Below are 13,423 nucleotides of genomic sequence, written 5' to 3'. Positions count from 1 at the left end.
TATAAATAAAATACAAATATAAAAAGTTTGTGTACATGCATATTTACTTTAGGGTTACTTGACATTGGGCATGTCTGTGTTTGTTTTATGAGAGAAGAAAGAAAGAGTGTTAAAAGTCTTTAATGAATGGAACAAATTAGCATCAAAGGCAGACAATATTGAAACCATATTTCACAGCAAACATGCAGCTGCACACACAAACACACCGAACACCAGCTGTACATTCACAAAGTTAATGTTTATGAGGCCACAAAGTAAGTGAGTTTGTGTATGTCCATGTGCAAGTGCTTTGACCCATGAATCTGAGAATTGGGAAGAAGACAGTATGATTTTTGATCACAAGAATGGATTTAAATGGCTTCCTTATTAAACCGTGCATGTACACAGATGCACACACACAGCTTGACACTCGCAATAATACTCACCTAACGCAGTCTGATGCTTGGATTTTATACACAAATCTAATCAATTAAAATCTGTTGTCAACATTTCATGGAAATTTAGTTGAACAAAATTACAACCAAGCCATAAAAATCAAAAACAATATGAGTTATGTGCGTGGACGCTGTTCAAAATGAGCTCACGGCGACGAGTGAGGTCTATAGTTTCAAACACACACATTGAGCTGTATGCAATATCCTATATGTCTACATAACAGTATTTTCGGGATTTATGAACATCCATACACTGCTGTCAAATATACAGAGATTTACAGCTCAACATATTACAGGCATTATTTCCATCTGCAACACACCTGAGTGTGCCACTCTCCTAGTTTGTTAAGAGAATTTAATGTACAAGGATAAAGATTGGTATTCACAATACCAGTTGAACCACATTAATTGCCTTTTGTGTTTAAATTGATAACTTTGTTATCAATAACAAGTTATCAATTTAAATACAAAAGGCAATCGATGTGCATTTGACCGTTCGCACGCGGTCACATTACCACAAGTTAACATAGCACAACTGTCTAGTGCTGAAATTGGATAGTGCATGACAATTTATGGGGGTAAAACTACACAAACTGATCTCAGGTGATGTCTGCTGGCTTCTGCACCAAAATATCATTTTCTGTAGACCTCATATTCTTGTTTGATCTCCGAAAAAGGTGAGATTTCAGCGAAAACAGTCAGTAGTTGTGACATTTTTTAAAATCCATCTCTTTTACGTCTGCTCATAATAGTAGTAGTAGTAGTAACAATATTAATTTACTACTACTTTTACAATAAAATATTTATTATTATTATTATATATTCAGGTTGGCTGAAAGTTTAAATTAAGTAGAATACGACTATAGTGGACCAAAGGAAACAATGTATTAGTGTTTAAAATTTAAAAAAAGTTTAATGTCATTCTACAAATGTGCAATTATAAAGCCTTAAGGATATCATATAATTCCTTACTTTAAATCTCTTTTGCTGACATTAATACACACTATATCATCTACCCTATATGTATCATCATCAGTAACCTTGCTTTCCAGACATCTGCTTCAGCATTGCTTGAGATGGCATGCGTGCACATTATCTGTGTTGTATCGGTATTTGTTTTGGCACATGACGCACACAGGTGCAAAAGCTGAAACAGTAGAACTCCCGATCAGAGCCAGTGACTGCACAGCCATAATCAAACCCAAACCACCTGCCAATCAAACCGCTGCCAACTGGAGCCAATCACGGCAGTGGAAAGAGGAGTAGGTAACCAAAGCTAGAGGCAACCAATTAGAAAGAGCAAGAGAGGAGCAATATCAGTTTGTTAGAAGCTACCAGAATGGAAAAAGGAGAGGGATTTCACGTATAAACTACTGGTGTGCACAGCATAGCCCAGTAATGAGTAAGATGGAAAGAATGAACGAGGGGGAGAGAGAGAGTGAGAGGTAGCATGATCAAATGAAGGAAATGCATCTTGTTCTGAACTCTAAACCACATCAAAGAGAATTCGCTGGCAATCTCACAGGCTTTATACTCACGTATACACACACACACACAGTCTTAATATAAGCTCTAAATTTCAGGAATACCAACACACACAAAGAAGTTTTTTTTTTACCTGAACGTTTGGTACGATGAATGACTCTCTCCAGCCCTCTTGTGTGTTCATTCTTCCATCTGCTCTGTGAAGATGAAGGAATACGTTTTTTTTTTTTTTAAATACAGTGCAGAAGAATAAAATTAATTCATGGTGCTGTTTCAAAGCATTTTACATTTTAACTTCAGCTTGATTTTGAGCCAAGACATGATCTATGAAATGAATCCACTTCTTCATAAAATAAATGTACCCATACACGTACACACACACACACACACACACACACACACACACACACACACACACACACACACACCTCTGCTGAAAGACAACATAATGAACGTGTGTGTGTGTGTGTCGAGAAACCCTGTGGATTTACAACAGTAAGACATTCCAATGGGATGATCCAGCACACAAACACACACAAAATCACATAAACTTAATGAATTATTTAGAAAGGAAATACCTTTCTTATCATTATCTCACATATGAACAGAGTAATAGCGCTGCAAGCCTTAAACACACACACACACACACACAGAGGAAGCAAAGACATTTTCACTAAATCGATGAGGTTGGGAGAGAACAAACTTTCTCTTCCTTTGTTTCTTCATTCTTCCTTTATTTCCTTCTCATTCTTTATTCTTTCCTTTCTATTTTTGTTAATACTTTCTCCTTCTTGCTATTTCTTTTCTCTGTCTTTTCATGTTTTTATTTCATTTTTTCTTTCTTTCTTTATTCATTCATTCATTTTTTTATTTTCATTTCTTCATCCCATTTCTTCTTTCTATTTTTCTTCTTTCATTTTTTTCTCTTTCTTTCTTCTCTTTTTTCTCCTTTCCTTGCTTATTTATCTTTATTTCAGTTCTTCATTCTTTGTATGTGTATAAAGCACTACTATTGTAACTGTGAGCTTTTGAGATTGCAATAAGAGGATGTTCAGGCAGACGTGGACACACACACGCACACACACAGCTCATCATACATCTTATATTCGGGGATAACTATCAGGCCAGGACACTTCAGGACAGTTTGGAGTTCCCATGTATGTTTATACACAGTGAATGAAAAGGTTGAGAGAAGAGGAACTCTGGGTCAGTTGCAGTAGCACATATCTGTGTCTGTGTCAGCAAGACAGAGAACATAACCCTGCTGTTCTTCACAGTAGAATCACGTTACAAGACCTAGACTGCCATTGTCATCTTCATAGCTTGCCTTTTTTTTTCTTTTTTGATTGCAGAATTGTTGAAGGGAAAGGAGTCTGAATTCACACACACACACACACACACTTGTAGAGCAGGGTTAGCGGGGTCATGCAGCTGTGTCTGGGTAAAACTCATGTTATTTATGTGATTAGAGAAGCCACTAAATCACAGAGTTCAGCCCAAGAGTGCATTGGGTGTCATGTGTATTCATGTATCCACGTAAAACATTAAAGTGTGAATGTGAACGCAAGTATGTGTGTGTTTTAACCGGTAAGATGACACTTTTAGATCTGTAAACACCTTGCTGTGTCACACTTTGTTTTTTAATCCACTGTGTGTTTGAAATCAGACACTCTAGGCCTGTCTTCCTGCCAGAGGATGTTCCAGCCTTTGGACATGATGTTCTGGCTCAGAGTCTGTGTGTGTGTGTGTGTGTGTGTGTGTGTGTGTGTGTGTGTGTGTGTGTGTGTGAGAGAGAGAGAGAGAGAGAGAGAGAGCATTGAAAACATTTCTCCAAACTTACAATGATCTTCTTATTTGCAATTATGATAAGCAACAAAAGAAAGCGAGTATGGAGGTTTAATTACATGTTCTTTAGGGACAAAACTGACCCTAGAGGTTAGCCAAATCTGACAAAACCTGCCTTTGGGGACATCTGAGTCACCATCAAACGTAAAAGGGATTTATAAATAAAGCAAATAATGTGTTTCCAATATTAAACATGCAAAACTTTTGATTTAGACGTATGGTTTGGGTTAGTTTGCAGTAATTATAATTAGCTTTGACTATATACAATAGAGGTCTACGGTATGTCCTCATTTAGCAAGACGTGTGTGTGTGTGAGAAACAGCTCTGTGCAGTCTAGACCTCGTAACTCGACTCTAGTGTGAGACATCTCATCTGTCTCTTTTTTACACACACTAAACAACACACACTAAACAAAACACTGTACACCAATCTCTTTCTTTCTTAAAGGGCATTAGAAACTTTGTCTTACTGCAGTATCACAAGAGATGCACAGTTGGATTATTTGGTCTTTTGAACTTTCTATTCATTATATAATACATGGTTTCCACAAAAATATTACGCATTTTCATCATTGATAATAAGTCTTGAGCACCAAATCAGTATATTAGAATGATTTCTGAGGATCACATGACACTCAAGACTGGAGTAATGACTGCTGAAAATTCAGCTTTGTCATCACTAAAATAAATTACATTTGAAAATATATTAAAATATAACAACTTTAAATTGTGATATCTCACAATATTTGTTACTATTTACAGCACTGTTTATATTGTACTTCTGTTGAACACATTAAAAAACCATAAACTTTTAAACGATAATGTACCAAATGCATGAATACGATCAAAATGAACCTTACTGTAAAATTGTTTCCAAAACGCACTAGAGGATACAAGTTATAGAGAGAGGGAGAGAGAGAATTGTCTTTCTTTGGACCACCCACAATCTGATTGGTCAAATGCTCCATCAAGCTAAAATTGCTTCCCTCAAACGTGTGTCCGCATGTGTGTACATTTCTTCATGCTTGTAAAACAAGAGATTGTGAACAGATAAACGCTGCTGCATGATGAATACGTGTGTGTGATTAGTTTGTCAGTTGTCACCGAGGACAGATACACTCACACCCTCATACATACACGTGTGTAGACTCACACATACACATGTGTTGCTCTGAAACAATATTTATAGTAAGGGTACGCGCTGTATGAGGCCTAATTTATTTCTGTTTGAATTGTATGACATTGCTTGTTGAAAAGGTTGTGTATGTGTGGTCTGAGCTAACGGTAGCATCTATTCCACTCATACTTATTTTGACATTCTCCATTCTTTCCGCTGACAGCTGGAGAAAAACGACCTTTTTAATCAGACTGGCCACACACACATAATCGCAACACAAACACAGCACAACACAAGAAAGCGTGTGTGTTTCACATTAATACACTACACTTCATTTACATTATTCTTGTTTTTCTGAAACATTAGCGGCAGTTCTTTTTCAAAACTTTCCCTCTCCACAAACAGTTTTAACCTGTTGTTGACCTGTTCTGACACAAGAAAAAACACCTCTCTCACAATGTAATGTGTTTTTTATTGTGTATTTTATGTCTGGGTCCAAAGTTCCACCCTTCTTCTTTGCCCCTGCTGGTCACTTTTCATTGTGGCTTATTAACTAGGTCTGAAATGCATTACGTTTACAACCACTACTAGCACTCAAATGATTAATTAGATTCTGATTCACAAACTCTCAATTTGATTCCAATTCATTCAGGCATATTTTGGTTATAGTGTCTATTTTGCTTACATGTGAAAGAAATCCTCTCTCATCTAATGCTGTGAGTTATACAGGGACCCTTCTAATTTGGTAAAAATATTTGTATTCATTTATTTAACATATTTTAAATCAGCACAATCCAAAACTGCTCTGTAGTTATCAACTGATGCAACTTTAAGTTGAAAATAATTTCTTGTGCAAAAATATAACTGTTATTATATGTGTAAAATTATGAACACTAATGAATTCAATAATGAATCATGAACACTTCAGTCATAAACCCCCATGATTCACTAAAAACTAGTTGGACAGCTTTTATCTTACATAAATAACTCATTATATGTGGTGCAGGATCAGCAGTCCTTTAGCACTGCGCTGAGATAATACGGGTGAAAATCTCTATTGCCAGATTCATGCATTGCCATAAACGGAGTAAAAAATACCAGTCAAGTCTTAATCACGTAGTTTCTGTCAGGCTTAGGGCTTCATTTCAGGGTGGTTTGCAAGAATTTTGGCTTGTACTGTGTGTGAACAAATTTCGTGAAAGAAAATCACTCCGTGTTCATTTTTTGTTCACTTTCACATAATAGCAAAATCTGGCTATTGCAGTCTGTTACATAAAGACGATGTGTGGTTCACTGATGTGCATTTAAGTTGAGAAAATTACTTTCACTGCAACCAAACAAACTGAACTCTGATGTCAAATGCGCACAAAAGATCTATTATTATAGCGCTCAATTATTGTGTTTTTAGCAGCTCGTTTGTTTTTTGCAAATCATGTTAATTATCACTCCAGGGATGAAACCCTCAAAGATCAAATGGTCAACCGCCACAAGATACCAGATGTACAATAAACGACTTTAAAATATTTCAATAAACCATCCACATATTGTTGATTGTCCTTTAACAGAAATTAAATACTGATGGGTAGAGATCTGCTGACAGAATGGCGTGATAAATCCTGAACGTTCTAGAAGAAGAAGGGAAATAATGTCAGGATGGATTAAAATGTTTGATAGTTTGACATTATGACCCAATCACAGAGCAAGACAACACTCGCTTTGAGCAGATGTTCTCATTGTTGAGAATGACCGCAGTCCTCCTGGACCAATGAAGCTCACTTGACATCATACAATTAAACTCCTACTGAGAGATATAATCCTCTAGAGACACACACACAAGCGTGTGTATGAAATGTGTATGAAAGTGTGATGCTGAATCTGAATGTAATCGTAAAACATTGCATATGAAGACAAGTGGAGAATCACAAGTGGAGAATCTGACGGACTGCAGTGGTAGGTTAGTGGTTAAGGATCCGGGCCCCTAGCTGAAAGATTGGAAGATGTATTCCAGGAAACGGAGAGTTTCTGAGATCACAGCCAGCTCTATCACCATAACAGTGTTGTGAGAGGCAGTTAATCCTACGTCGCTCCAGTGGGACCATCTCTATGACCGGTCAATCATAAATCTCACGTCATCAACCTCATTAGACAATCATTTGCTGCTATTTAAGCCAAGAGTTTAATAATAAAAATGACACAGCTAGAACCTCAAGAAATAGCAATAATTAAGTTGTTTTCTGTCCTGTTCAAACGCAGATGAGCACAAAATCTTGGACACTTCAAGGACATTTAAATGTATAAGAACAGAGCAGAAGACAGTTTTGCCCTAAATTAGAGCAAGCACCGTAACCATTAGAGAGCATGTAAGAAAGGGGAAAACGTGGGCAAACCAAGCCACGTTTTGACAGGCATCTCAAAAACTGGCCCCAATGACCTGAAATTACACAGAGACACTCTATTTTCAAAAGTTAAAGAGGATTGTAAAGTATTCTAGGGTAAGAGGGTCAGTGAAATGATGCAATTTTTTTATACAGACCTATCAGTTTATTAAAAATACATAAATAGCCTATTCTTTTGGCCACATTGTCAATAATAAGGGAGATGTAATTGTCCTGAAATAATAATGAAGAAAAAAAAGACAAAAATGTTTCACTGATCATTATTTAAAAACTTGTCAATGTCATAAGGACTCATTAAATTCAAACTTTTGTTGTGTTGTCAAAACCAAAACAGATACAGTGAGTACGCTAGATTTTTAAAAGATCCTTATCATAGACGCTGTCATTTAATTAATACAATAAGGACATGCATACTTTTTTGTGATTGTTATATCCAGAGCGATGATATGGTTCATTTACACAGAGGAGCACATGACTTTAAACAACTTGGATGACTTTCTAGGGTTTAAAAGAAAAGGCTCTGGTAGAGTTTGAGCAAAGCATGTCAAGGTTGTCGAACGGTGTGTGTCAGGCTGCGAATAAGAGTGAGAGACCTTCACAACAGTTAATGATGTCACTCCCTCAGTGGAGGGATCTTTTTACCGTGGCAATCTGATTACAGCTCTGCTTGCTTTGGCTAAAGAGCACATCAGAAATCAAATGTTCTCTGGCAAGAGTTATATTTTCTCAAACACACACACAAAGTGCGTTTCCGAGCACACAATACTGACTTGGAGGGTCAGAGCGGTATTTGACCTGATAGGAATGCAGACTTAAGTTTGGTACAGGATGATTTATGAAGTAAAGCACACACATCCACTGTATAACACAATAAGCTAATGCTGTGATGGTAGTTAAAAGGGCTGGTAGTACTGTAACACACACAGACACAAACACACACTCGCATAAAGAAGAGTGGCAGACCTTATGTGACAGTGGTCTCAACATGTTCTCACCTCATAAATAGAGAGTTTCTCCAGTTAGAGGGCAGTGAGACACACACAGCTCGGACAGCTGGATGTGTGGTTTTACTTGTACAGCTGCAGCCCATCTGGGACCAACACTGGATGAGATGTGCATACACACTCACAAACACACACATACACAGACACACAAGATGCAAACTATGATAAACTCTAACTGGCCTTTTTATCAATGGACCCCTTTCTTCTCTTCTGTTATATCTACATATCCTCACGTCACCTTGTCTTCCTCCAGAAGGAATGCTCTTATTATTATGAAGATAAAATAACCAGATAGACTATTAATATGGTTTTATTCATAGGTTTCAAATCCAAACTATGAGCTAACCTTTGGAGAAATCTGGATAAAAGAACAAAAATGGAAACACAAGACAACCTTCTGATGACCTACTTGCTCTTCGGTCTGCAGATTTCAGTGTTGAAGCTGATCAAAGCATGTGTTCCTGCTTTGATACTGCTGTTAGTGTTGGATTCATTTCCCTCTGTCTTTTCATCTATTATTGCTCTATTTCATGTTACGTCCCATGGGAGAAAAAAAGCATTATATCACCAGTCCAACATGCAAATAATAAAATAAACTAAAAAAAACATTCATCTCCAATGCAAGCTGATCACTATAAATGTGTCATGGATATGTCAGTGATCGCTTGACTCGAATCAAAAGTTGGCAAGATGTTATCAGATCAAATCAGAATGTTGACTGAGAGTAGCAGTCCTCCATGGAGGGGAAATGTGCTTCATTTTTATGAAAATAATTTACAGTACAATAAATGGAATATTTTACGACTGGGTATCAATACAAATTTCCAATTCAATTCGGATTCACAAGCTCTTGATTGGATTGGACTCGATTTCAATTCCAATGCAGAGAAGGATTTGTCAGACTAATTGAAAAAGTGAATCCTAATTTAGTGAGTCATTCTAAATGATTCATTAAGAAGATCGGCTCAAAAGAGTCATTTGGTCATGAAGTAGATGTAATGTGGGGTTTGGGTTTTGTTTCCTGTTCATTCTTTTCATGTCTTTTATTTCGTCTTAGTCATGGTTCCTGTCTAGTCGTATGATTTTGCCATGTGGTCCTTTTGTCGTGTTTCCATTGGTAATTGTCCTGTCATGTGGTTCTCAGTTCTGTTTGCTCATTGGTTGGTTTATGTCATGTGACCCTTACTATAAGGATAAGTAGCCCTCATGTTGCGTTTGTTCCTTGTCTAGCTTTGAACAGTGTAACCTGCTGTTGGTGAGTTGAAGTCTATTTCTGCTCAAGTCTGTTCATGCCATGCTAAGTCAAGTCTGTTTCAAGTCAAGAAAAGACTTGGTTTGTTTGTATTTTATAATTAATGTATGCAGCTGGCAAGGTAAACTTAAATGGAACAACTTAAACAACTTAAGAAAGATGCATTTTGATGCAGGGCACATGCCCTATTTGTCTCATTACAGTCACTCTGGAATGCAATATCAATCTCAAAATATGACTTCTTTTGTCATGGGACTGTATTTGGCCACGGTAGTGAAAAGCAGTGAGGGAAATACTGGCATATAAGTAAATGAATGCTCGTTAGAGTGGATCTCCAGGATCCTGAAGCTTCACTTTCCTACACACAGTTCAGTGAACATTCACAAATTAACTAAAAAGCAACCTTTACTATTCTAAACCTTTAACAAGACGCATACATGTGAACAAAGCAATGGTTGAGCCTTGATATAGACAGTATATGCTTACATTTACATTTACTCATTTAGCAGACGCTTTTATCCAAAGCAACTTACAATTGGGGAATACATCAGTCGATTCATCTTAAAGAGTTGAATAGACATAGGAAGTGCTCATAATAGCAAGTTTCAAGCATTGTACAAATAAGTACAAGCTAGATAGGGAAAGATTAAAGAAAAGAGCTTCTCTGTGATTTAATAGCTCACTATCTCCAGCCTGGGCAGAAGATCAGTCTGTTTCCCTTCTGACAAGACAAAACACCAAATGAATTAAACAAAGGCTCTGAAAACACACAACCCCAATTAGAGCGTTGTTCAGCAGCAGTAAAGGATTCAACCGTTATGATTAAGGGGTCAGATGCAAGAAAAGGGTAACGATAACGAGGCAAAAAGAGAATGAAAGGTGTAGTCAACAAACTGACAGAGCTGCCACTGATATTGTTGGATATAAATATACATTTACTCACATTACACAATCTCACAGTGCATTCTCGCAAAGTACAGCAGCAAAACACACCACACTAAAGATTTATGGATTTTAATGGGCTGCATATTTGTGGCCAACCAAACATCAGAGTTCATAACACACTAACAAAGGAATGAGGGGAGCAGCCACTATGCCCTCTATTACAGTAAACAGACCAATATCCAATTTGAAGAAGTCTGCTCTTCTAAAAAATACCACCAGTGGTTCTGCAAATACTGTTAGAAAGTAAAATAAAGCTGATTAATTTTCCTCATTTAACAAACCCAATCCAGAATTTATAATTCTGGACAATTAGCATCCCCAAAACAAATTGAAAAAATAGCCCCGCCACCATTTTATATTTCGACTCACTCCACTGGCTGAGCCAGAAGTTGACACATCAGACCACTCAAACAAACAGAGCAATTTTTAAAAGCGCCAAAGATCTGCAGTGTTTACACATTTCGGGAAGTCATCCTTGGAGCTGTCTCTCCATATTATCCTGGGATACCAGAAAGTATGTTAACGAAGAAAAATAGGCCTATACAGCAGCTTCAAGTAGAGATGAAACTCTGAACCAAGCAAGCAGAAAAACTGCAACAAAGTCTAAATCATAATCATAATTGCCAGATATGAGTTGACTTGTACAAAACGTTCAATTTTTGCTCCCAATCCAATCAACTAACACAGCTTCAAAGCAATACAGGAAATGCGTGGCGACAGCAGTGAACAAATGTGATTAATGCTTTCCATATTAATGCAAAACAAACTACAGATGTGTGTCAATAACCTATTGGTTCCAGTGTATCAGACACACACTCTTCACTCTCTCCATCGTATCATATTGCATATTGCAAGCAGTTTGATTGTTTGACCACATCATGCAGCCCTGTACAAAAAGAAAAAAGGAAAAAAAAAATCTGTTGTTTACTTGCCCACACATGCATGTTATTATGCTGAATGTCCTTTCCACAGGTGAGTGACAGTGGCAGTGTCAAGCTCCAAAAAGAAAGGAAAAAAAACATAAATAAAAAATAAAATACTGTGAAAGCAGTCCATATGACTAGGATATTATATATAAAAACCTTTAAAGCAAGACAACTGCTTTCAAATAAATAATAGTAATAACCACAGTAAATGTATATTAAAATAATAATTTTGCATACATTGTTGTGTTGACAATGCACACAATAACAAATGAAATGTGTATGTAGTTTCTGTTTATCCTGTGGTGTGGCGTAAGAAACACTTCCAGTATATGTAATCAAAGAAAATCTTACATTAATCATAAAAATGCCAGATTTGAGGATTGACAGCTATCACATAGCTTACAGACTACATTCACAGTACTATTTTTTCTTTCTGGAGCATGACAAACTCAGTTCATATTCACTTCTTTAGACATTACGTTACATTTCTGTTTAGATGATTTGAAGAACAGTATATAAACATGAGCTGGTTGAGAGAGTTCAGTCTTCATGAAATGCTGCTGTCCCTTCTAAGGGTGGATCTTGAAAATCCAACATGTAGAGTAGTACATATATGGTTAAATTGTACATTAAAATAAAATTGAGTTCATTATGAGAGCTCAAATCTTTTTGACAAACGCACTGAAGAAGCAGTCAACCCCGCTCCTGCTGCTATATACAGAGCTCATGATGGAATCCTCCGAGACCTTCGCTAAACTTGAGCAACATCTAAAAACTGTTCCACCCTCCCATGAACACTGCCAAATGAGAGCAGAATGTGCTCCAGAGGTTGCAATCAGATCAGGCCATGACATTAGATGGAGTTTCTGAATTCTCAAAAGAGCGACCCAGGGATGTTTTATGTGTGAAAACCGTAAAAAACATCAGACCACAAGCCTTCCCAGAATGAAGACAGAATCTAAATATGAATCTAGAAATGTGACTGGGTCAACTGGCAGTCTTACGCACATTCTCAAATTGGGTTAGTTTGTGTTGACGTCCATCACAGCGTGTCTGAATAAATGCCATGGAAATGGCTCAAATTTGTCCTTGGCACATTACTTTGATATCTAGAAGATTGCAAGTGATCAACAGTCGAACAAAACTGCCAAAGAGAGAGAGAGAGTGTGTGCAGTCACAAACCTATTCGCTATATTAAACTTTGTCTCATCCGTGCGCAGTCAAACTATTTCTGCCTGTCATCACTGTAGCTAAGCGACACAACTGCACCAGAGCCAGTGTAAGTGTGTGCATGCAAGTTTGTATGTGCTTGCATACAAGTATTTGCCCTCTTAACTAAAACCAGATCCTGGGCTCCATTTCCTCTCTATCTCTCTCTCACAAACACACACTCCAAGGGTCGTGTGTCTGGTGCCACAAGTGGTTTGTAAAGTGAGGCGTTCCCGTTTGTCTGAAGGGTCCTGAGTGTTTGGAAGGATTAATACCAGCTGATGAACAGAATACAGCAGAAAAAAAAAATGAACAGCTGCAGAAGGAGAGAGAGAAAATCAAGGACAACTCAAAGAAGTCGGTTCTGGCATCTGTTAGTCTTCACCTCCTAGCCTCATCTAAACCTCTCTGGGTGCACAGTCTGTTTCTTTACAAGCTAAATCAATAACATACCACAAAATTACACACACACACCACAGTACACAAACACACATGCTAATACAGACATGTCACATACACACACATGCACACCAATGTACACTTACTACTATAACACATTTGTTCTTAACTAACCACTTAACCATACTCACTTTCACCATAACTAACGACATGAGACAGGGTTGTCAGTGTGACCAGACTGAACCTAAAGGCTACTTTTGCATTTCCCTTTGTGAATTTTTTGGGAATCTAACAACAACAAAACGCATGACACTCATACTGGTAGCTGAAAGCATAATCATATTATCCAAAACATTTAATTCACAAACATGCACGGGGTGGGGAATGTGTCAAGCTTTTGGGGAAATCTGGG

General features: G+C 37.4%; 1 protein-coding gene across 4 annotated transcripts in view; it reads right to left on the bottom strand.

Annotated features, from left to right (window-relative positions):
- The window catches only part of LOC109045625 (ectodysplasin-A-like), a 34,983-nt gene that overhangs the window by 4,920 nt on the left and 16,640 nt on the right, over positions 1–13,423 (bottom strand). For all 4 annotated transcript variants that reach the window (XM_042724292.1, XM_042724294.1, XM_042724291.1 and 1 more), the window contains exon 2: positions 2,053–2,116. In XM_042724292.1, the coding sequence (XP_042580226.1) occupies positions 2,053–2,116 (64 nt within the window). The remainder of the gene's footprint in view (positions 1–2,052; positions 2,117–13,423) is intronic.

The sequence above is a fragment of the Cyprinus carpio genome, chromosome B5 (genome assembly GCF_018340385.1).
Source record: "Cyprinus carpio isolate SPL01 chromosome B5, ASM1834038v1, whole genome shotgun sequence".
Classification (NCBI taxonomy): Eukaryota; Metazoa; Chordata; class Actinopteri; order Cypriniformes; family Cyprinidae; genus Cyprinus; species Cyprinus carpio.
Note: the sequence above shows the minus strand (reverse complement) of the source record. Positions and strands in the feature narration are given on the sequence as shown.